Source organism: Typopeltis vanoorti, chromosome 7, assembly GCF_054136105.1.
Source record: "Typopeltis vanoorti isolate ZY-2024b chromosome 7, IOZ_Tvanoo_1.0, whole genome shotgun sequence".
NCBI classification, from domain to species: Eukaryota; Metazoa; Arthropoda; class Arachnida; order Uropygi; family Thelyphonidae; genus Typopeltis; species Typopeltis vanoorti.
In genome coordinates, this window is record NC_143555.1 from 98297325 (window position 1) to 98322174 (window position 24850).

At 38.8% G+C, this 24850-nt stretch overlaps 1 protein-coding gene across 1 annotated transcript in view; it reads right to left on the reverse strand.

Annotated features, from left to right (window-relative positions):
- LOC150104894 (xylosyl- and glucuronyltransferase LARGE1-like) overlaps positions 1–24850 on the reverse strand; it is a 413744-nt gene that overhangs the window by 74220 nt on the left and 314674 nt on the right. The window contains exon 14 of the mRNA XM_090396042.1: positions 3237–3324. Within this exon, the coding sequence (XP_090252168.1) occupies positions 3237–3324 (88 nt within the window). The remainder of the gene's footprint in view (positions 1–3236; positions 3325–24850) is intronic.

Sequence of the window (24850 nt, forward strand, 5' to 3'; positions counted from 1 at the left end):
TATAAGAAACAAGGCGGACGAAATGGTTGCACTAATTGCGTCTGTGCACCCAGAGATTGTTGGAATAAGTGAGACATGGTTAGATGAGGATGACATCCTGACAGGAATAGAGATGGAAAGGTATGATGTGTTTCGTGAGGATAGAAGGGGTAAAAAGGGAGGGGGAGTGCTATTGATGATAGAGAAAGAGTTATGTCCATACAAGGTAGAGATGCAAGAGGGAAATGGGGCCAGTGGTTTTGAGGCAGTATGGTGTGAGATAGAGGTGAATAGAATCAAATACTTGATGGGATATTGTTATAGACCTGGTAATGTGAATGGTGGTGATAGTGAAATGTATAGTCAAATAAGCCAAGCAAATAAGAAAAGGGTGATCATTATGGGTGATTTTAATTATGGCAATATAGACTGGAATGAAGAGATAGCAACTGGAAGTAAAGAAAATGAGTTTCTTGAGTTTTTGAGGGATAACTACCTCAGACAGTATGTAACAGAGGGCACAAGAGGATTAAGGGTCTTGGATTTGGTCATCTCATCGGAGGATGTAATTATCAATGAGGTATCAAATCATCCACCAATTGGTGAAAGTGACCATGAGGTGATTACTTGGGTGGTTGCCAGCAGTGCAAGGACCCCTGTGAAAAAAGGGTATATGTGGAACTACAAGGGGGTGATTATGAAGAGCTCAGGAGACAGCTTGCAGGTGTAGCATGGAATGAGGAGTTAGCTGGAAAAGAGATCAATGCAGCTTGGGGGATTTTCAAAAAAAAATTAGTGGATGCAATGTCTAAATGTATACCACAGGTGAGAAGGTTAAATAAGTTAGGTGTGAGATGGATGAATAAAGAGATTAAGCATGCAATACAGAGAAAAAGGGCATTGTGGAGGCAGCATAAGAGAAGTGGAAGTAACCAATTTCATGAGTTCTACAAAGACCAGGCAAGGAGAGTGACTTGGTTGGTGAGAGTAGCTAAAGAGAGGTATGAACAGCAGTTAGCTAATGAAGCTAAAAAGAATCCTAAGGAGTTCTTTCGATATGTAGCCAGCAAAAGAAAGAATGGTTATGGAAGGATGACATTGATTGGAGGAAATGGTATAAAGACAGCTGTTGCAGAATGTGTGGTGGAGATACTTAATGAGCAGTTCATAAAGATCTTTCAATCTTGTGAATGTGACTTCATGGAGAGATTAAGAGCAGTTGATGATAGGGAGGAGAGACTGACTGTAAGTGAGCAAGAGGTGTTTGGGGAATTGAGTAAACTGGATGTAAATAAGGCTGTGGGACTTGATAATATATCACCGCGTATTCTGAAGGAATGTGCCAGAGAGTTGACACCTGCCTTGACATATTTTTTTAATACGAGTCTTGCACTTGGTCAAGTCCCTAAAGAGTGGAAGGAGGGCAAGATTGTGCCACTTCATAAAGGAGGTGATCGAACTCAAGCATCAAACTATAGGCCTATCTGTGTGTCAGGTGTTGTGGTTAAGTTGTTGGAGAAGCTTGTGAGAACTAGGATCCAGAGTTGGGTTGACAACAATGGTATAATCTTTGATGGACAGCATGGATTTGCTAAAGGGAGGTCGTGTTTTAGTAATCTACTTACTTATTACAATAAAGTGACTGCTTCCTTGGACAGAGGAGAAGGATACACAGTAATATACTTGGATTTTGCAAAAGCTTTTGATAGAGTACCTCATGATAAGTTGACAGTCAAACTAGAGCAGATGGGGTTGGATATTAGATTAGTGCATTGGATTGGAGACTGGCTATCTGATAGGTATCAACAAGTTGTGTATGGGGTGCAATATCCAGAAAAAGGAAAGTCACTAGTGGAGTGCCTCAGGGATCTGTTTTAGGGCCATTACTATTTAACTTGTATATTAATGATATTGGTGAAGATTTGGATGGAGATATTCAGTTGTTTGCAGATGATGCAAAGTTGGGACGAACCATAAAGAGTAGTGAAGATGTTGTGGCCTTGCAAGAAGACTTGAATAAATTGAGTGATTGGGCAAGCAAATGGGGATGTGAGTTCAATGTTGCAAAATGTAAGGTTTTAAAATTTGGAAAACAAAGATGGGATGCAGAATTTATGCTTGGTGAGAATATATTGTTGGAAGTAGAGGAAATAAGAGATCTGGGAGTGATAGTGGATAAGGATCTAAAATTTAGGGGACACATCGCCAAAATTGTGAAGACAACACAAAGACTTCTGGGAATGATGAGGAGGACACTGACGTGTAGAAGTAGGGAGATTCTTGTTCCATTGTATAAGGCTTTGATTAGGCCACACATGGACTATTGTGCCCAGATTTGGTCACCTGGTTTTTAGAAGGATGAAGAGATGTTGGAAAGGGTCCAAAGGCGACTGACTAAGGTAGTTTCTGACCTCTGGAATGTCGAGTATGAGGAAAGATTGAAAAGATGTAATTTGCAGAGTCTAGTGGAGAGAAGGAAGAGGGGAGATATGATAGAGACCTATAAGTTTGTAAGAGGTTTTTATAGGATCAATGGTGGAGAAGTTCTACAGAGAATAGTGGGAGATCAGGGGAGAACCAGAGTTCATCCCTGGAAACTGTATAAAGAGGGTGTGAGTAGGGGAGTGAGAGGCAGGTTTTTTTCGTGCAGAGTTGTGAATGATTGGAATGCCTTGCCTGAGAGTGTGGTGTCTGCAAGGAGTTTGAATGTGTTTAAGACCCGGTATGATGAGATGTGTGTGAGATAAAAGGACCTCCTAGATGAGTCTTTGACTCCATGAGGTCTTGTTTAATAATAATAATAATAATAATGTTTTAGAGGTGTTCATATGATCTGATTTGAATCACTACCGCCCAATGCAGTAGTGATTCAAGCAATTATAATGGTTCAAGAGAACCATTATAATATATATTATATTATTATAATATATTATATTATATTATAATATAATATATTATATTAAAATATATTATATTATAATATATAAAATATAATAAATAAAATATTATATAGTAGAAAATAATATAGTAGAAAATTTTTTTTGTTAATTTAAAAAATTTCCATCATATACTTAACTAACAGAAGCTTTAAACCATTATTGTACTTACTAATCAGAAAATATTTTAGATGGGAATATGAAATTCATAAAATTCGCAATTTTTTTTAACAAAAGAGGCAAAATCTTTGATTGAAGAATGATAAACATAATGGTAATATTTATGATATAATATAATAATAATAAAATGGTCATATTTACCTTCCCAATGTTTACACAATGCTTCTACCATCTGAAGTCTATCCATTGATAACTGAGCAACAAGCGTAATATCATTCCCTTCAGGAGCCTATAATACAGAGAATTATTATGTAGCAATTCATAAAGAAGTTATTAGCAAGCCTCCATGGAGTCAAACTCACTGCAGGAGGTCTCACCAGCAATAGATTTATCTTTTGCTGGTGAGAAAAAGAACTTATATTTATTCATACTCTTAGCATTCAAAAACGCCTCCAGCAATGGATTCCACACTCATCCCATTCATCTAAAAATACTACTTATTTGCCATACCTTGTTACCACACTCAAAGCAGTTTCTAAGGATGGCCTCTTGATCTTCCCTTCCCACTCTATGAAATAACTTTCTCCATATTAATCTTATCACATCCTCTCTGTAATTTGAGTCTCAATCTGAAAAGTATCTTTCATCAGCAACTAAGCTCTGTAGTTTATTTTTCCCCAACCTTGACCATTAACTAATATTCAAAGTGCAATATTACTTTAATTACTCATCTTTGAACCCTCTCCAGAGCATACTAATACCAGTGGAAACCATACAACCAAATCTGGTAATAATCTTTACTCATCAGTGTCCTTATCATAGCAGTAATGCACTGTGTAGATTATGCAACTATTGCAATGCACCTTTTCAACTACCATATCCTAAATCTCATCTGTCTCCTACAGTACACGTGTGTAGAGGCTTAAGTGCTGTAAGGACATCATGTTGGAGGTTTAATGGATTTTTTTACAACACTCACAAAGAATTAAAATAGAATTTAATACTTCCTATATTTCGTCCTAGTCACTAGGACATCTACGGGGATTACAAAAACAATTAATGTAACATATACACAAATAACAAACAATACTAAGCCCAACCACGTGGGTGACACTAAAGTCCTATCTAGGTAGAGTGCCCTCTAAGGGCAGTAGTAGGTGGCCTGGAATGTAAGGTGGGAACTCTGGTGATGAGTGTTTCCCAAATCTTCGGAAGCTTAATGCAACCGTATTTATTGAGATTTGGTTGGTTTTTGAGAGCTGCTGCTGCTTCTAAGAAAAGTCTCTCTTTCTTGAATTTGCTGTGGTGGAGCATGGTGGTTTTCTTCCATGATACCCTGTGGGTGGTGTCCAAAACATGGTCAGCCAAGCCTGAATGGCCATAGTTGTATTTGAAGATGTAAGACTTGTGTTCCTCTAGACGGATGGATGCTGATCTGCCTGTCTGTCCAAAGTACGCCAGCTTACAGGAACAGGGTACTTTGTAAACTCCAGGCAGAGAGAGAGAGGAGGGAGCTGATCTTTCGTAGAACGGATAAGGATAGCAAGTTTGCGGTGGGGCTTATATGCTGTGTGTAGGTTGTACTGTTTTAGTATCTTGGCTATTTTTTCGGATGTGCCACAGATGTAGGGTATGGTGATGGCATTTTTAAAATCTTGTTGACGAGAAGGACAGGGAATGTGGGAGGAGTTGATTATTTTTTTGATACTGTGATCGCTGTTGCCATTGGAGAGGAAAGTGCTGTGTATGTGGTTAAGCTCAGTAGTGAGGGTCGTTCCACTGGAACAAAGATTGTGGGCTCTCTTGGTAAGAGTTTTAATAATGCCATATTGTTGAGAGGGGTGGTGGTGGGAGAGTTTGTGAATGTATCTGCCTGTGTGTGTGGGTTTTCTGTATACGGTGAAGGTAAGTGTATCATTAGGCAGGTGTGTGACTAAGGTGTCTAGGAAGGGTAAACAATTGTTCTTTTCCTTTTCGTGCTACCCTCGCAAGTAAATCGCCTTTACACGTGCTACCCTCGCAGTGACGAACGCCGCCATTGGCTCCTTACATGCAGAGCTCTCCACCGTTCTTAACCCTGAACTTTGGTCGATTCTCTCTGGCATTTCGGAAACTTCCACACAGAGAGAATTCCAAAAAATGAAAAATAAACACATCAAGAAATATAGCAACCTTGTGAAAAACAAACCACAACCACAAATTCAACCGCTCCAGACAGTAATAAACCTCTCTTCCAAAAGGCTCAACGATGATGCCGTCAGCGTCCTTTGCCTAGGCCGTAATTTTGCCGTCGCTCTGAAGGAAGTGCCGGTGCTTGATATAATGGTGAACATCGAACGGGGAATCGGTCGCTTACCGTCAGAGATAGCTAACAACATTAGACTTGACGTAGCCAATATCCTCGTGCATTCTTCACCGCCAAAAAGTAATTTATCATATGCCCAACGCACAGCTCTCCTGAAACTACGTAAAGAAAAAAGTATCGTCATCACCAGAGCAGATAAGGGTAATGCCACAGTCTTCCTTAATACCAGTGAATACAATCGTAAAATGAACATTATCCTCCGCGATCGTGCTACCTACATCCCGCTAGAACACGACCCCACAAAAACACAAGTTAAGAAACTAAAAATCTTACTCAAAAAAGTATCTTCCTGGCCCCCTGACATCACGAAAAAACTTAAACCTTTCCACTCCCGTCCCCCCCGAATATACGGTTTACCAAAAATCCACAAACCCAATTCCCCACTCAGACCTATAGTAGATGCCACCAATGCACCTTCCTATAGACTATCTAAACAGCTGGCCAACTCTCTGATCCCCCTCACTGGAAGATCCCCTTCCTATATAAAAAACTTGACCCACTTTAAAGCCCTCACAGAAAATTTAACCTTGAATAAGACAGACACATTGGTAAGCTTTGATATCTCCTCTTTGTTTACCAATATTCCCTTAATTGACACCTTATCTCTCTTAGAAAACGTTTTTCCCTCTGACATCTTAGATCTCTTTTCCTTTGCCATTAACTCTGGGTATTTCTCTTGGAACAACAAAATCTACAAGCAGATAGAGGGAACTGCCATGGGTTCCCCCCCCTCTCACCCCCCTTGCCAATTTCTATATGGAAGATTTCGAAAAATGAGCCATAGACTCAGCCCCACTCAAACCTTCTATCTGGCTAAGATATGTAGATGATGTGTTCTCTATTTGGCCTCATGGCCCAGACATGTTAGACTCCTTCCTCAGTCATCTCAATAGTCTACATCCAAGAATCCAGTTCACTATGGAAAAGGAAAAGAACAATTGTTTACCCTTCCTAGACACCTTAGTCACACGCCTGCCTAATGATACACTTACCTTCACCGTATACAGAAAACCCACACACACAGGCAGATACATTCACAAACTCTCCCACCACCACCCCTCTCAACAATATGGCATTATTAAAACTCTTACCAAGAGAGCACACAATCTTTGTTCCAGTGGAACCGCCCTCACAACTGAGCTTAACCACATACACAGCACTTGCCTCTCCAATGGCAACAGCGATCACAGTATCAAAAAAATAATCAACTCCTCCCACATTCCCTGTCCTTTTCGTCAACAAGATTTTAAAAATGCCATCACCATACCCTACACCCGTGGCACATCCGAAAAAATAGCCAAGATACTAAAACAGTACAACCTACACGCAACATATAAGCCCCACCGCAAACTTGCTATCCTTATCCGTTCTACGAAAGATCAGCTCCCTCCTCTCTCTCTCTGCCTGGAGTTTACAAAGTACCCTGTTCCTGTAAGCTGGCGTACTTTGGACAGACAGGCAGATCAGCATCCATCCGTCTAGAGGAACACAAGTCTTACATCTTCAAATACAACTATGGCCATTCAGGCTTGGCTGACCATGTTTTGGACACCACCCACAGGGTATCATGGAAGAAAACCACCATGCTCCACCACAGCAAATTCAAGAAAGAGAGACTTTTCTTAGAAGCAGCAGCAGCTCTCAAAAACTAACCAAATCTCAATAAATACAGTTGCATTAAGCTTCCAAAGATTTGGGAAACACTCATCACCAGAGTTCCCACCTTACATTCCAGGCCACCTACTACTGCCCTTAGAGGGCACTCTACCTAGATAGGACTTTAGTGTCACCCAAGTGGTTGGGCTTAGTATTGTTTGTTATTTGTGTATATGTTACATTAATTGTTTTTGTAATCCCCGTAGATGTCCTAGTGACTAGGACGAAATATAGGAAGTATTAAATTCTATTTTAATTCTTTGTGAGTGTTGTAAAAAAATCCATTAAACCTCCAACATGAGATCCTACAGTACACATCCATATCTACCAGTACAGTACACAATCTTGTATCTTATAGTGCAGAATCTTGCACTTATCAATATTCAAATAGAAACCCTGCTTATCTGTCCAAGCTAAACACCTACTTAAATTTTGGAGAAGAAACTTGGCATCAGGATCACTTTTTATACCTCTCCTGAATTTTGCATCATCAACAAACACCTGAACATCCCATGTCAATACACATCAAATATCATTAATGAACAAACTGAATAGCACTGGCCCAGGATAAGAACTGTGCCATATAGGTGATTATTTTCATATTTTGAGATCCTCAATATCATGGGGCAATCTTCCAAATGCTGTGCAAAAAAAAAGTTCAAATATTACCATACACGAGTCTCCCTTATCTAGCATAAGGATCACCTTTTTTTTTTTTTTTTTTTTTTTTTTAATTATTTAGAAAGTAGTGAGGGTATAATTAAGCCAGATAACTTCTCAAAAACTGGGAAAGTTATAGGAAAGGCAATTATTCCTATTTATATTTCATTGATGAAAAAGAGCTTTGCAGCCTTCTTTATATAATCTTTCTAATAGAAAATGGCTTTTGATGCTACACTTTAATAATTTTCTTTTGAACCCTAACTTTTATAGAAATGGTGTGAAACATATTTGTGCAAATCTACTTGTATGTCCATATTGAGATCTTGCATGAGAAAGGAATTCTTTAAACACCTAGATGAGCAAGGGAAGAAAATTTAGGAGAGCACAGAAATGAGGTTAATCTACAAGCTGGCCAGAAAGAGACTTAAAAGAGACTGTATATCAGACAAACTTCTGATATACAGAATGGAAACTCTGAGTTCTTTGTGAGAAGAATGAAGATAAAGGTAGTTATCTATTATTTTTATGATGATATCAGAGTTGTCACTATTAGCAATAAAAGTAATTTTAATAAGTTTTTTGCTTCAGAGAAAAATTTGTGAAGAATGAGGTACAATGTGTACAATGCACAAACATTTTTGATAATGTCCAACTTCTGAGATGGATGATAAAGAAGCACTGATGTCTCCGTATATTGGTTTTCTTTCTGTATGCTGAAGACTGTAGGCCACTTAAGTTATCTTCAGACAAGAACATCTAAGAAAGGAAGGCTCTTATTGTTTACTATTAATAGAGTAATTTAAATTATTGGGTGGACAGAATTAATTTGGTGAAGAAAAATATTGAGGTCAGATAAAGAAGTGTTCCAAATCATAAAGATATCATCAATCAGTATACTGGGGATATTACTATTACTATTACTATTATTATGGGCAACTCCAGGGAGTCATTAGACTCATCGAGGGAGGCCCCAAATCATATTCATCACAACTATTTGACATTCATACAGTATCTATCATACCTCGCCTTAAACTCATTCACTGTCACAGCATCCACCACAGACTCAGGGAGCGCATTCCACTCATTCATTACTCTAAAAGTAAAGAACCCAGCTCTAACACTTTTACTAACCACACTTTTGCTAAGTTTCCATGGATGTCCCCTAGTCCTCCCACAACCAGCCCTGTTCTCAAAAATATCTTCTGAATTAATTTTATAGAAACCCTTCAGTAATTTGAATGTCTCAATCATATCTCCCCTCCTCTGCCTATCAACCAATTTTTGCAACCCACAAATCCTCAACCTTTTCTCATAAGGTTCATTCCAAAGACCTGCTATCATCTTGGTCACTCGCCTCTGGATCCTCTCCACCTCCTCCCCATCAAGAAGAAACCTAGGTGACCAAATCTGGGCACAGTAGTCGAGATGGGGTCTTATCAAGGCTCGATACAGAGGAACAATAACCTGCTTGTCTCTGCTTGTCAACGTATTCTTCAACAACCAAGTGATTTGATGAGCTGATTTGGCCACTTTTGCAATGTGTCCCCTAAATTTCAATTCCTTATCCACCAACACTCCTAAATCTCGTGTCTCATCAATTTCCTGGAGCACGGTTCCACTAATGCAGTAAACTGCCACCAATCTTTTCACCCCAAAATGCATAACCTTACATTTTGCCACATTAAATTGACATCCATTCTCCTTAGCCCAGACCTCCAATCTATCCAAATCATCCTGCAAAATTTTGACGTCATCTGCATTCACTATTGCCCTACCCAACTTTGCATCATCCACAAACAAATGAACTGTTCCTCTCGGATCCTTTCCTATATCATTTATGAACAAATTAAATAGCAGTGGTCCAAGAACAGATCCTTGTGGCACACCACTAGTCACAGGCCGTCTTGTGAACTCTGCTCCTGAGTAAACCACTCTCTGATATCTCTCCGTCAACCACCCTCCTATCCATCTCACCAACCCTATGTCCATTCCCATATGCTGCAATTTACTGATTAGAATTCCATGTGGTATCCTATCAAAGGCCTTAGCAAGGTCCAGTAGAATCACTGTAAACCCATTACCCTTATCCAGTTCAGCCGTCACTGTGTTATAATACGTGAGCAAGTTACTGAGGCATGACCTACCCTTCACAAAACCATGCTGTCCCCGATACAATATCCCATTTTCTTCTATCCAATCTTGTATTTTCCTCTTGATTATTTTCTCTAAGACCTTGATAATGATTCCTGTTATGCTGATTGGCCGGTAATTTTCAACAGCAGCCTTGGAACCACCTTTGTGCAGTGGAACTATTTTCCCCTCTTTCCACCCCCTTGGGACTGACCCAGTCCTGAGGCTCAAATTAAACAAAATGGTCAAGGGCACTGACAATTCTTTGGCCGCTTCACTTACGACACGAGCTGGTATACCATCCAATCCCACAGATGTATTGACATTGAGGTTCTGTAATAGACTAGTTACCTCTGCTTCATTCATCACAATTCCAGTATAAGCTGTTGGTTCTTCCTGCAAAGTCACCACCTGGATGATATACTCTTGCAAAGTGCTCACTCAGTAATTCCACAATATCGACTGATTCGGTTACCTCCCTACCCTCAGCATTTTTTAAGATCATTCTACCATGAGCATTTTTCCTTTTACTTGCAACATATTGAAAAAACTGTTTGGGATTCTCTTTAGCCTGTGTGGCCAATTTCCTTTCGTAATCTGCTTTTGCTTTTCTTACCACCCTTGTTACCATCCTGGCCTGAGCTTTATACTGTTCCTGTGCCTGATGGTCACCTTCTCCTTAAATTCCCTCCACAATTGTTTCTTTTTTTGCAGCTCAAGCTTAATAGTGTTATTCATCCATTTAACCCCTACTTGATTTATTATTCGGACTCTTGGTATACAGTCAACCATTGCCTCCTGCAAACAGTTCTTAACCACCTCCCATGCACTATCAACATCCAGCCCTTGCAGTTTTACATGCCATGGCATTGAGTCAAGCACACACCTATACTTGTCATACTTACCAGCCCGGTAATTCCACATGTACCCTGTCTTAATTGTAAATTCGACTTCTTTAGCCACCTCCCAAGTCATGACCTTATGGTCACTCTCACCAATTGGTGGCAACATGGTCATGTTCGTTACAGCCACATTCTCGGTTGCAATTACTAGGTCCAGCACTCTCTGCCCCCTGGTATTTTCCAATACATGTTGCCGTAGATAGTTGTCCCTTAATAACCGCATAAAATCCAATGCCTTCCTCCCATGTGCCCTCTCCTCTTTCCAGTCAATGTTACCATAATTGAAATCACCCATAATAATTACCCTCCTTCCACTCATTTCTTCTATTTGCTTATGCATACTATCCCCACCATCTACTCCATCACCCGGTCTATAGCAGGCTATATACAGAAGGCTTGGGGTTAGTATGTGCTGTTCTAAGTGTTCCAAATAATAGTTACATAATAACTTAACCACAACACCTAACACAGAGATAGGCCTATAGTTTGATGCTTGAGGTGATCGAAGGCCTATCTGTGTGTCAGGTGTTGTGGTTAAGTTGTTGGAGAAGCTTGTGAGAACTAGGATCCAGAGTTGGGTTGACAACAATGGTATTATCTTTAATGGACAGCATGGATTTGCTAAAGGAAGGTCGTGTTTTAGTAATCTACTTACTTATTACAATAAAGTGACTACTTTCTTGGACAGAGGAGAAGGATACACAGTAATATACTTAGATTTTGCAAAGGCTTTTGATAGAGTACCTCATGATAAATTGATAGTCAAACTAGAGCAGATGGCGTTGGATATTAGAATAGTGCATTGGATTGAAGACTGGCTATCTGATAGGTATCAACAAGTTGTGTATGGAAGAGGAACGATATCCAGGAAAAGGAAAGTCACTAGTGGAGTGCCTCAGGGGTCTGTTTTAGGGCCATTACTGTTTAACTTGTATATTAATGATATAGGTGAAGATTTGGATCGAGATATCCAGTTGTTTGCAGATGATGCAAAGTTGGGACGAACCATGAATAGTAGTGAAGATGTTGTGGCCTTGCAAGAAGACTTTGAATATGGGCACGGAAATTGGGATGCGAGTTCAATGTTGCAAAATGTAAGGTTTTAAAATTTGGAAAACAAAGATGGGATGCAGAATTTATGCTTGGTGAGAATATATTGTTGGAGGTAGAGGAAATAAGAGATCTGGGGATGATAGTGGATAAGGATCTAAAATATAGGGGACACATCGTCAAAATTGTGAAGACAACACAAAGACTTCTGGGAATGATGCGGAGGGCACTGACGTGTAGAAGTAGAGAGATTCTTGTTCCATTGTATAAGGCTTTGATTAAGCCACACGTGGACTATTGTGCCCAGATTTGGTCACCTGGTTTTCAGAAGGATGAAGAGATGTTGGAAAGGGGCCAAAGGCAACTGACTAAGGTAGTTTCTGACCTCTGGAATGTCGAGTATGAGGAAAGATTGAGAAGATGTAATTTGCAGAGTCTGGTCGACAGGAGGAAAAGGGCAGATATGATAGAGACCTACAAGTTGGTAAGGAGTTGTTATAGGATCAATGCTGGAGAAGTTCTACAGAAAATAGTGGGAGATTGGGGGAGAACTAGAGGTCATACCTGAAAACTGTATAAAGAGGGTGTGAATAGGGGAGTGAGGGGCAGGTTTTTTTCGTGCAGTTGTGAATGATTGGAATGCCTTGCCTGAGAGCGTGGTGCCTGCAAGGAGTTTGAATGTGTTCAAGGCACGGCATGATGAGCTGTGTGTGTGATAAAAGGACCTCCCAGATGTGTCTTTGACTCCATGAGGTCTTGGGGTAATAATAATAATAATAAAACCGCAACATAAAATAATGGCAGTCAAAATGTTTTCATTATGGGAGTTTAATGAGCTTTTTTTTTCAGCAGAGTATATGTGTGAAATGAGAAAGATTTATGAAAACAAAGAAGCCAGACTGCTGAGTGAATATGAGACTGAGGAAATGGTGTGGAGTGAGTGAAAAGTGAAGAGAAAAATATGGAATGGAGAATGTTGACAAAAGGCAGGAAAATGTGTTAGTAAGATTGTTGATGAAAGAGCAATGGTAGAAGGTCAGGAGAATGAAGAAGTCATGAAAGAAATAGTGCACATACATGGAGTTCTTCAACAGGGCAATGCATGAACTAGAATAATTGCAAAAAACAGTAGATGATTGGTAGAGCTGCTGAGAAGAGAAAGAAAGAAAGTGTGGAGTGAAAAAAAAATAAAAAAAGAAACATATCACAAAGTGAATAGAGAGTAAGGAGAAAGTTTGTGGTTGTTCTATGATAAGAGGAGTACTTAACAAGGGCATGATAAGCTTGTTTCTGTGGTGCGAAAATTAATGATATCAGTGAAGCTGCCAAGTAAAGACAAAGTGAAAGAATTAATTGTTTTGGGTGGCACTAAGGACTTAAAAGGTGAAAAGTATGGTATGAGAGAAGATATGAAAGAGTTATGGGAAGAAATGAAAAGAGAGAGAGAGAGAGAGAGTAAAGATTGTGAGTCTGCCACCACAGTATGATATAGGGCATTTGAGGAAGAGGAGTGATGACAAGATGGCCTCTTGTCATCACTCCTTCCCACTGTTCAACCAAGCAAAAGAACTTCCCAGTGTCAACCCTGTAACCACCTCTCAACAGTTTAAAAGTCTCAATCATAACTCTTCTCCTTCTTCTATCCACCAAACACTGCAGTCCACATTCCCTCAGCCGATCCTCATAACTATCCTTGTACAGTCCTGAAACCATCTTTGTCATCCGTCTTTGTGTCCTTTCCACAGTTAATTTATCCCCTTCAAATCCTGGGGACCAAATCTGAGAACAATAGTCCAAGTGTGGTCTGATCAGAGACTTATACAACGGAATGATAACCCTTTTATCTCTGCAAGTCAGTGTCCTTCTCATTATTGCAGCAATCCACTGTGTTACCTTCACCACCTTTGCAATATGTCCACTAAATTTCAGGTTTCTATCAATCATCAACCCCAGATCTCTTATCTTCCCTACTTCCTCCAGTATAACTCCTCCTATAGAGTATGCAGTGTCCCAAACCTCAAGACCTTACATTTTGCTGCATTAAACTGATACCCCATTTATTTACCCATCTATCTAGCTTATTCAAATCCTCTTGCAGGGCTACCACATCTGCACTATTACTAATAACCCTTCCGAGCTTTGCATCATCTGCAAACATCTGAATATCCCCCTACAATCCACTGACAATGTCATTGATATAAAGGTTAAACAATATAGGTCCCAGTACTGAGCCCTGTAGGACCCCACTTGTAACCCTTTGCCTCCTTGAAACTGCAGCACCATACACAACTCTCTGATACCTATCAGACAGCCACTCTTGAATCCAGTTGACCAATCTGACATCCAGACCCATGTGATGCAACTTAAATATCAGCTTATCGTGTGGAACCCTGTCAAATGCCTTCGCTAAATCTAAGAAAATGTCAGTATATGCCTTTCCCTTATCTAATGCTCTTGTAACTTTATTATAAAAGGCTAGCATATTGCTAAAATAAGAACACCCTTTAACAAATCCATGTTGACTCTCAGAGATAACATTACCCTCATCTGCTCAATACTGCATACAGTCCTTTACTACTTTCTCCAAGATTTAACATCTACTGATGACACATAAACTGGCCTATAATTAGACACTTCCAGTCTGCTACTGCCTTATACAATGGCACTATCTTACCTTCCTTCCATTCTATGGGCACCTTTCCCATAGCCAGACTTTCAATGAAAAGCCAGGTCAAAGGTGCTGTCAGTTCCTTAGCATCTCAAAACTTGTGGTGAAATACCATCCAGTCCCACAGCTTTATTGTAAGTTTACAGTGTTTACTGTAAACTTACAGTAAACACCTCTAAACCTCGAACCTTCCCTATCCCTCTAGTATTAAAATTTACTCCTCCAGGATGAAATACTCCAATAAAGTGTTCATTGAATAATTCCATTATGTCCTCTGCATCCACTCTATTCCCCTTTTTATTCTACAATGTCATTCTTCCACAGTCATTTCTCCTCCTACTGGCCACATAGCTAAAAAATTCCCTAAGATTTTCTTTGGATCTTAGGCCAATCTTTTCTCATTTTCCAGTTTTGCCTTCCTTATCATGCCAGTCACTCTCCTGGCCTGTGTCTTATATTCTTCGTGCATCTTCTCTTCACCTGTCTCCTTATATCTCTTCCATAGCCTCTTTTTCACATGCAGTTCCTGTTTAATATTGTTTGTCATCCACTTTACTCCAAATTGTGTCCTCTTCTTCTTCACTCATGGAATACAGCTTAGCATTGCTGCTAACAAATATTCCTTCACAATTTCCTAAGCACTAATGATATCCCAGCCTTCCAATTCCTTCCTCCATGGAACTTCCCCAAGTTGACATCTAAGACTATTATAATCACCTGCCTTATAATTCCATATACGTTCCCGTCTCTTTGATACTCCTGCATGTCTGTTCATTTTCCAAGTGAAAACCATATGTTCACTCTCTCCAACTGGTGGGAGATATGCCCTCTCAGTTATTATCAACTTTTCTGATGCTATAACCAAATCCAAAATTCTTGAACCTCTTGTTCCCTCTATTATATGTTGCCTAAGGCATTTGTCCCTCAAGAATTCTAGAAATTCCATTCCCTTATTGCTACATGCATCTCCTTCTCCCCAATTTATACTGCTGTAGTTAAAATCTCCCATAACAATCATTCTTCTTGCACTTGCCAAACTCAACTGTCTAAACATCTCCTAGTCTGCATCCTCTGTGCTCCTTGGTCTGTAGCAACACTCCACTAAATATCCTGTCTTGCCCACCTCTACCTCACACCATATGCTTTCAAAATCATTAGTATCACTATCTTCCAAAGCCTCCAGTCTTAGAGGACATAAGTCATCACTAATCATAAGCAGTACTCCACCACCACGCTTTCCCTTCCTATCCTGCCGAAAAATGCTGTACCCAGGGACTTCTATTTCTATTATTATATCCTCTTCTGTCAACCATGACTCAGTGATCCCAATAATCTTCGGCCAGGCTGATGGTACAGAGATATCCTCACTTGGGTGATACACTTTTGAAAAGTGATCACTCAGTAACTCGACTATTACATCTGATTTTATCATCTCAATACAATCAGCACCCACTAAATTATCCTTCTGAAGTCATTCTTCCTTTTACTTGCCACATAGCGGAAGAACTCTTGGGGATTACCCTTGATCTCATTGGCTAAGGTCTTCTCATAATCTGATTTAGCTTTTCTTACTATGCTGATAAACCTTCCTAGCTTGAGCCTTGTACTGCTCATGGGTGTACTGATCGCATTTCTCCTACATTCTCCATGACATTTTCTTTTTTTGCAGGTCAAGCTTGATACTACTGCTCATCCATCTAACGCCTACCTTGTTTGTTTTCCTGACCATGGGAATACAATCTGTTATTGCTTTCCTCAGATACCCACTGATTTTATCCCATGTAAATATTTATTTTGAATATATATAAATGTATATATACAATAATCTACTGTTCATCAGACTTTCAAAATTCTGATCCTTCAGAGTTTCAAACCTTAAATCACGTGACCTCTGAAACCACACTTTCCCACATTTGGTTTTTTACAGAAATGAGTATGCTTGTAATCTTCCTGATTTGTCTTAATTTTATTTCTTATAGCCTTTGAATGTCATGAGATGTCGACTGCTTTAATTTTCAGCTGCTGCCATTTTTGATATATTCTGCTATATCTTATTTTTGCTCACACTCTATAGTGTAACAAATTTATTTTTTTTTAATGCACCAGTTAAACTATGTATTGTCTGTATTGTATAGTGTGAGGCTATAAGATTCTAAACTGAAGACAAAGCAGATATTGTTATTATTCCCTGTTAAAGTTAATCTTTACTTTAATTCAGTTATGTCTTGATTGTCGGAAGGCAGGTAAGTAGGGGGAGCACAGAGAGAGAAGGTGTTAGAGGAGAGAGAGTGAGGGATGCATGTGAGCAATCAAGGAATAGTTTGATAAGAGGTGTAATGTATGGGGACTCAGTGATCCATGGTGTTCAAAATAGGATGTGTGAGGAGTGTTTAACAGGAGGAACGATAGAAAGTGTGGCTATGGCAATTAGATGAGATGATTGTGATGGTAGGAACAAATGACTTGAGTGGTGATGTAAATTGGGCAGTGAGAGATATGAAATTCTTGCTTGAGGTTGTACGAAATAAGACACAGAGAGGAAAGATAGTATGCGTGTTGCCTAGGTATGACAGTGACGAGCTAAGCTAAGAAATCTGAAGCTAAGAAATCAGAGGTATTTAATATATTGCAAAATTTAAATGCAAACACTGCTGTAAGTTTAGATGGAATATCAGCTCGGGTGTTGCGTGAATGTGCAAATGAATTGCCCACCCCTCTTACTTGGATATTTAACTTAAGTTTGAACTCACTCTGGTATGGTCCCTAGGGAGTGGAAGTTAGACAAAGTGGTTTCTTCCATAAGGGTGGCTCTAAAACTGCGGTAGTTAATTACAGGTCAATCACCATCTCAGGAGTAGTGGTAAAAGTATTGGAAAAGTTGGTTAAAGACAAAATTCAAGAATCGGTGGATCAGGATATGATACTCTATAGAGGCCAACATGGTTTTGTTAAAGGTAGATCCTGCCGTAGCAATCTGTTAACTCTTCATAATAGAATGACATCTGAGTTGGACAAAGGAACTGGCTACACAGTGGTACTTCTGGATTTTGCTCAGGCTTTTGACAGGATACCCCATGGAATACTGTTGTGCAAATTGGAGCAGATGGGAATGGATACTAAATTGGTGATATGGATAGGAGAATGGCTCAGGGAGAGATACCAGAAGGTAGTGTATGGAGGAGCCATATTGAACTCACTCTGGTATTGTCCCTAGGGAGTGGAAGTTAGGCAAAGTGGTTTCTTTGCATAAGGGTGGCTCTAAAACTGCGGTAGTTAATTACAGGTCAATCACCATCTCAGGAGTTAGTGGTAAAAGTATTGGAAAAGTTGGTTAAAGACAAAATTCAAGAATGGGTGGATCAGGTTATGATACTCTATAGAGGCCAACATGGTTTTGTTAAAGGTAGATCCTGCCTTAGCAATCTATTAACTCTTCATAATAGAATGACATCTGAGTTGGACAAAGGAACTGGCTACACAGTAGTACTTCTGGATTTTGCTAAGGCTTTTGACAGGATACCCCATGGAATACTGTTGTGCACATTGGAGCAGATGGGAATGGATACTAAATTGGTGATATGAATAGGAGAATGGCTCAGGGAAAGATACCAGAAGGTAGTGTATGGAGGAGCCGAGTCCAGGATGAGGCGGTTGACCTGTGGTGTGCCTCAGAGCTCTGTGCTTGGGCCATTGTTGTTTAATTTGTATATAAATGATATAGGAAATGGCTTAAAGGGAAATATTCAGTTGTTTACTAATGATGCAAAGTTGGGTAGCGCAATAAAAAATCAAGCTGATGCTGAAAGTTTGCAGGATGATTTAAATAAGCTGGTAGAATGGGCAAAAGGTAATGGATGTCAGTTCAATGTGGAAAAGTGTAAAGTTATGCATTTTGAGATTAAAAGATTACCAGCTGTGTACTACACTGATGGAACAGAACTCCAAGAGATTGATGAGGCTAGGAACTTACGGGTGTTGGTAGATAGGGAGATGAAGTTCAGGAGACACATTGCTAAGGTGTCCATTGATACTTCCACATTTGGATTACTGTGCTCAGGTCTGGTCACCTGGATTCCTAGGAGATGAGGTGGCTGTGGAGAGGGTTCAGAGAAGAGTGACTAAGTTGGTGAGTGATGTAAAAAATGCTCCCTGCATTGATATATTGAGAGCTTGTGGATTGCAGAGGTTGGTTGATAGGCAGAGAAGAGGGGATATGATAGAAACATTTAAATTACTGAAAGGTTTTTATAGGATTGATGCAGGGGAAATGTTTCAGCTGTGTGATAGTGATGGAAGAACAAAAGGTCATCCCTGGAAATTAAAGAAGGAGTGTGGTTAACAAGGGTGTGAGAACAAGGTTTTTTGCCTGGAGGGTGCTGAATGAGTGGAATTCATTGCCTGACTTAGTTGCGAGCTCTTCGTCTGTAAATTAATTCAAGAATAGATATGACAGATATTGCTTTGCTTATTTGGGTCTCCTGCGATGAGCTACTGACTCCATGAAGATACCCATAATAATAATAATAATAAAATATATTTTATTTGTTTTATTTATTTGAGAACTGTTTAGTTATCCACCAATGAGGATTCCAATAGATCCAAAGAATGAAACCCCTAAAATATATAGGGAACATCAGTTTACAAAGCTTCTATTTATATCACTTCACAATAACACCAGTTAAGATTATAAAGGGGAAAATATCAAATAATAAAAATTAATTAATTATTGTTATTATTATGTAACACCTCCAGGGAGTCCAAAGACTGTAATAAAAATAACAAAGAAGGCATTTTATAAGGAAATAAAAGCAGAAAATTCTGAACAAAGGAAGCATTTTTTGGAGACTTTTGCCTACTAGTTCTCAGTTCTGCCTTGCAAGTGAATGTGATATGTAATTGAGTACACTGTTACAACTATTATTATTATTACTATTATTATTATTATTATTCGTGACACCTGCAAGGAGTCAGAAGACTCATTGTGAGAGGACACCCACTACAACTTTCCACCTTCACCACTACACTGAACCTCTACCAATCATCTACACCAGCGCCTCCACCACCCACCACCACCACCACAGTTAGTATTCTTTGTCTGTAAATTGCATGTGTTCTGAAGGGCCAATTTGTCTGTATGCAGGATGAAAAACCAGAGTTTCCAGGTGAAAAAACCCTGCTACCTCCATATGAGATTGGCGAACTCACCTTCAATTGAAAAAGTTCATATAAAGATTCCTCCCACCATGACGAGAATCGAACTTAGGTCTTTTCTAATCGAAGGGCGCAATGTACCGTCGTTCTTCCAATTGAGTTATGGAGGCGCTTATTTGCATTATGCTAAGTGAATTACAGCTTGGTGCATAATAAACTGTGCATAAAATGCTATTTAATGATCATAATAAAAATAAATTTGTGAAATTCATAGCACAGTTGGAAGAATGATGGTACATCTCACCCTTTGATTGAAAAGGCGTAAATTCAATTCTCATTGTGACAAGAGGAATCTTTATATGGGAATTTTTCAATTGAAGATGAGTTATCAGATCTCATATGGAGGTAGCAGTTTTCTCTCCCTGAATATAGACAAATTGACCTTCAGAACACACACACACAAAATTTACAGAAGCAAAATACTAGTGGTGCTGCACAGTAGATGGTATTGATGTAGATGATGGCAGTGGTGGTGGTGGTTCAGTATAGTTGGTGGATTAAGTGTTGAGATGGAGAGTTGTTGAGTAGGTGCCCTCCCTCAATGCGTCTTTAGACTCCTTGGAGGTGTCATGAAATAATAATAGTAATAATAAATTTATAAACTAAAAAAAAAAAGAAAAAAGAAAGAGAGATAACCAGTAATAATGAAAGTCCCCAAAATATGCCATGCAAGGTACTTGCATGCCATCTAGAATAAAAATGAAGATAATAAAAGAATAATAATCAGAATTGTATATGGGGGGAGGTACAATATCTGGGAGTAGGAAGATTACAAAAGTGAAGTTCCAAAGAGTTCAGTATTGTAATTATTACTGTTCGGTCTTTGTCAATGATACTGTCACTGATTACAGGGAGATCTTCAGTTATTTGCAGATGATGTGAAGCTTTGGAGGGTTATTAGTAACAATGCTGATATTTTGGCTCTTTAAGAAGATTTGAATAAGCTGGAGAGGTGGGCAAATGAATAAATAATAAAGATGGGGATATCAGTTTAATGAAGCTAAATATAAGGTTTTTGAAATTTGGGATCCAGAGATGGAACATTTCATACTCACTTGGTTGAGTTATAGTGGAAGAAGTTGAGGAAGCAAGGAATCTTCATGCAAGTTTTTTTTTGCACGGAGTGATAGGAGCATGGAATGCATTGCATGGGAAGGTAGTAAAAGTGAAATAATAATAGTAATAACAGATGTTGGAGTTTAAGGAATGGTACAAGAGACTGTGATGACCTCCCACAATGAGTTATAACTCCATAGAGATCAGGAAATTAATAATAATAATAAAAAGAATAGAGGCATAAGGAAGAACTGATGTTAGCAGAGTTCTGAACTTGTCCCATTCAACTCTTCAATGACAATAATAAAGAATTCTATGAAAATCAAAATATTCTTCAATTTACATTAGTGCCTCAAAATGATAGACAGGATGGAAAACTGCTTTTATGAGGTGGTGAAATGAATTAATGTGATATCCCTTTAACTACCTTACCTGCCATTATGGATAAAAGATGCATCCTCATACATTTTGTATCCATCATATATTTCAATGTTATATCAATATTACAATTTTAATATGCATTTCGCATCCATGATAACCTTGACGTCTATAGATGTCTTGGCCAGTAGCGTGATTAACACAGAGATTATGGATAAAACTGGAAGTTTTATCCATAATCTCTGTGTTAATCATGGATAAATATCCATAATCTCTGTGTTAATTATGGATAAAACTGGAAGTTTGTTCAATGAAATGAAATTAATGAAGGTGGAAATGAGTATTTTATTGATAGTAGGGAATGGTTCAAGTTCAAACAGTGAACCAAAATTCATTATGTTACAGGGAAAGTAGCAAGTGCTGATGCAGAGGTGGTGCAAGAACTTCTATCACATTTCAAACACATAGTGAAAGAAGAAGAATATTCTCAAATACAATGTTTTCAATATAACTTATTGGACTAAATTAGACAGGAAAGTAATCTGCAGGAGAGGGAAGATTATTACAGGCCAGAATGTATCTCCTTGACTTTCATTATACAGGGTGTTCGGGATAAATTTGACATATTTATAATTAATTATATTTTTCCGTAAGTTACATGTATTAACACACACTTCTCTTCATTTAAAAGTTTGGACCCTTCTTCATTCATATACAAGATGTCAGAAAGGATGGATAGCTGGAACCCACCTGAATCATGGAAGAGAATAACTTGTATCATGATGATTCGTGCCCGCCATCAAAATAAGGATATTACGACTGCTGCCCAATGCTCCCTGAATACAGTAAAAACAATCAGGCATGAACTAGAGACTTGCAATGGTGACTACGAGGATGTAGCAAGAAGAAAGATCCCTAGCAGACGATCTGATTGCGTTCGTACAGCAGAATTCCTCGCAAATCTGCAGGAACAGGTGTTGAAGAACCCTGGCATTGGAATTCGGGCTTTGTTCGTGGAGTTGCTAACTGTAGTCAAGCCCTGGATAACAAGGGTAGCCAATGGTAGGCCGTATGTATGGCAGCAGGATTCGGCCCCTTGCCACACCTCTGGGAAAAGTCAAAAATGGTTGTCTGAAAATTTCTACGACTTCACCAGTCCAAATGTTTGGCCTCCAAACTCCCCAGACCTTAACCCCATGGATTATTTTGTATGGGGCGCAGTTGAAAAAGACACCAATCGCACTTCCAGTAATACAAAAGCCCAGTTAATGGATAAAATTAAAACAGTTTTTGCGGCCCTTCCCAGGGAGACTGTAGCATCAGCTTGTTCGAGGTTCCGAAGCAGAATTGAAGCTGTGATCGATGCTAATGGTGGTTATTTTGAGTAAATCTTGTTGATAGTATTGTAATTAACTCTGCCTGTAATGTTTTTTTGTCAATTCATTAAATTTAATAGATACAAAGAAGATTTTCTTTTTACTTACGAAACTGTCAAATTTATCCCGAACACCCTGTATAAGTCTGTTTTTCATACCAATTTTGTTTATGCCAGGATCTGCAAGAACCTAATCCAGCATAAATTGAGGCAACAAAGGTAGGCTGAAACCTGTTTTTGAATCAAAACAGGTTTCTTATCATCTGAATATATTGATTACAACTTTTTGCATCTGTCTTTGATGTCAGAGGTGATTTTTAGAGGACCAAATAAATAAATCAGTGAAGGCTAACTATAGGAAGTGGTATGCATGACAGTCCAACTAAACTTGGAAATGTTATTGATAACCTGGTTAACAATACACATTCTAGCATAATTACGATGCAAGTCTGTCATGATTTTATACTATAACTTTTTTCTTTGTAGATTTTTTCCCTAACTTTTGCAGTACTCTTTCTTGCTGTTATTATACCTGGCTTTAGATTGTAGAAAATAATTTTTCACTACTTGTAATTTTTTGAGCAAATCTTAAGTGTTAATTCCATTAATTAAATTAACACATTTTAAAACTGAATAAGAAACTCAAAGATTGGGATCAGAGAGTTTCATGCCGAATATAGTATAAAAAACTATAAAAGTATCGGCAAATACTACCATGAGCTGAATGCAAGTAGTCCTAGAATGTAGTACAAACACAGGCAACTCGTTGCAAAGGTGGGGAAAGTTCTGATCGCTATTCTTTGGTATTTTCCATAATGTAAAAACACATTTCCTAGGAAATGTATGCTGTTATTACATTATGGAGGGAGGTCACTACCCAGACCGGTTTCAGCCTTTATTGAGGCTTCATCAGTGAGTAGCTAGACCAAATTATTAATACCAAAGGGTATAGCGAAAAGAACTTATATACTCTGCTATACGAGTTGTCCAAAAAGGTGCACCCATTAAGTTACTTAAATATAAAGAGCCAACAGGCTTCATTTCGGCGATATAAACATTAATTAAATTATGGGGATATTAGATCCCACGTGCCCGTGGTTTATTAGATGCCCATGTTTGTACTACGTTCTAGGACTACTTGCATTCAGCACGCGCTAGTATTCGCCGATACTTTTATAGTTTTTTTATACTATATTCGGCATGAAACTCTCTGATTCCAATCTTTGAGTTAATTCCATTCTTGGAACTGTACTTAGATTTAGGCTTGTCTCATCAGACCCATCCTGTCACAGCACTCAAGTCTGTGACAGGATGGGACATGACTAATAAAATTTTTGAAAAATAAGAAGGGCTGTTTACAGTAGGCCACTAAAATATCTAAATAAATCTCGAGTTTCTAAACAAGTCTTTCATCCCTCCCTCTCTCTCTCTCGTAAATAAAGTGGTATCTATGTGAAACAAATTTTTCAGTATTCTAGCCATTTTACATTACTTGGACACTTTCCTGGTTAGCCGAGTGGTTAGTATATCTGCTCTCTATTCAGAGGCTCTGGGTTCGAATCTCACCTAGGGCATAGTTGTTTGTTATTGTCTTTCACCTTCATACATTCATTCATACAAATGAATAAACTCTCCCAAGATGAAGTGGATCACCATGGGAGAAGTAGACCCAACCCTCCTGCAATGGGAGAGGCCTTTACCCAGCAGTGGGGAAAAGTTACAGGCTGAAAAAAAAAAGTATTGTCATCCGGTAGTACAGTGGTTAGTATCCCCCACCTGTCACATGGGAGACCAGGGCTTGATTCCCCGCTGGGGAGAATGCATTTTTGCCAGCCTGGTTGGCTGAGTGGTTAACGTATCCGCTCTCCAGCCAAAAGGCTGCAGGTTCAAATCTCGTCGTGGGCATGGATGTTTGCAATTGTCTGTGGAAATAATAGTAGCAGTGGTGATTATGGGCAGTAGATGGTGTTGGTGTAGTTGTGATTAGTTGTATTTGGTTGGCTGAGTGTTGGAGACAGAGTTGTAGAGTAGATGTCCTCCTTTGATGAGTCTTGGAACTTCCTGGAGATGTCACATAATAATAATAATTACTTAGAACAATTAAGCTTTAAAAGATAGTTCTTTAGCAGTTACCTAGCAGTCATAAATCCATTCATCCCTTTTTCAAATTTTCATCATTTGTTCCAAAAATATGTCTACATTTTTTTAAGTATATGACACTGAAGTATATTCTTCTGTTTTTATTTTACTAACCATTTTCTGATACTGCTATGCACCATAGCACTAAATAGTTCTAATGAATTCTATAAATCTTTCTTCTTATATGAGGAACCCAATAATGAACGGTTACTTTATATATAT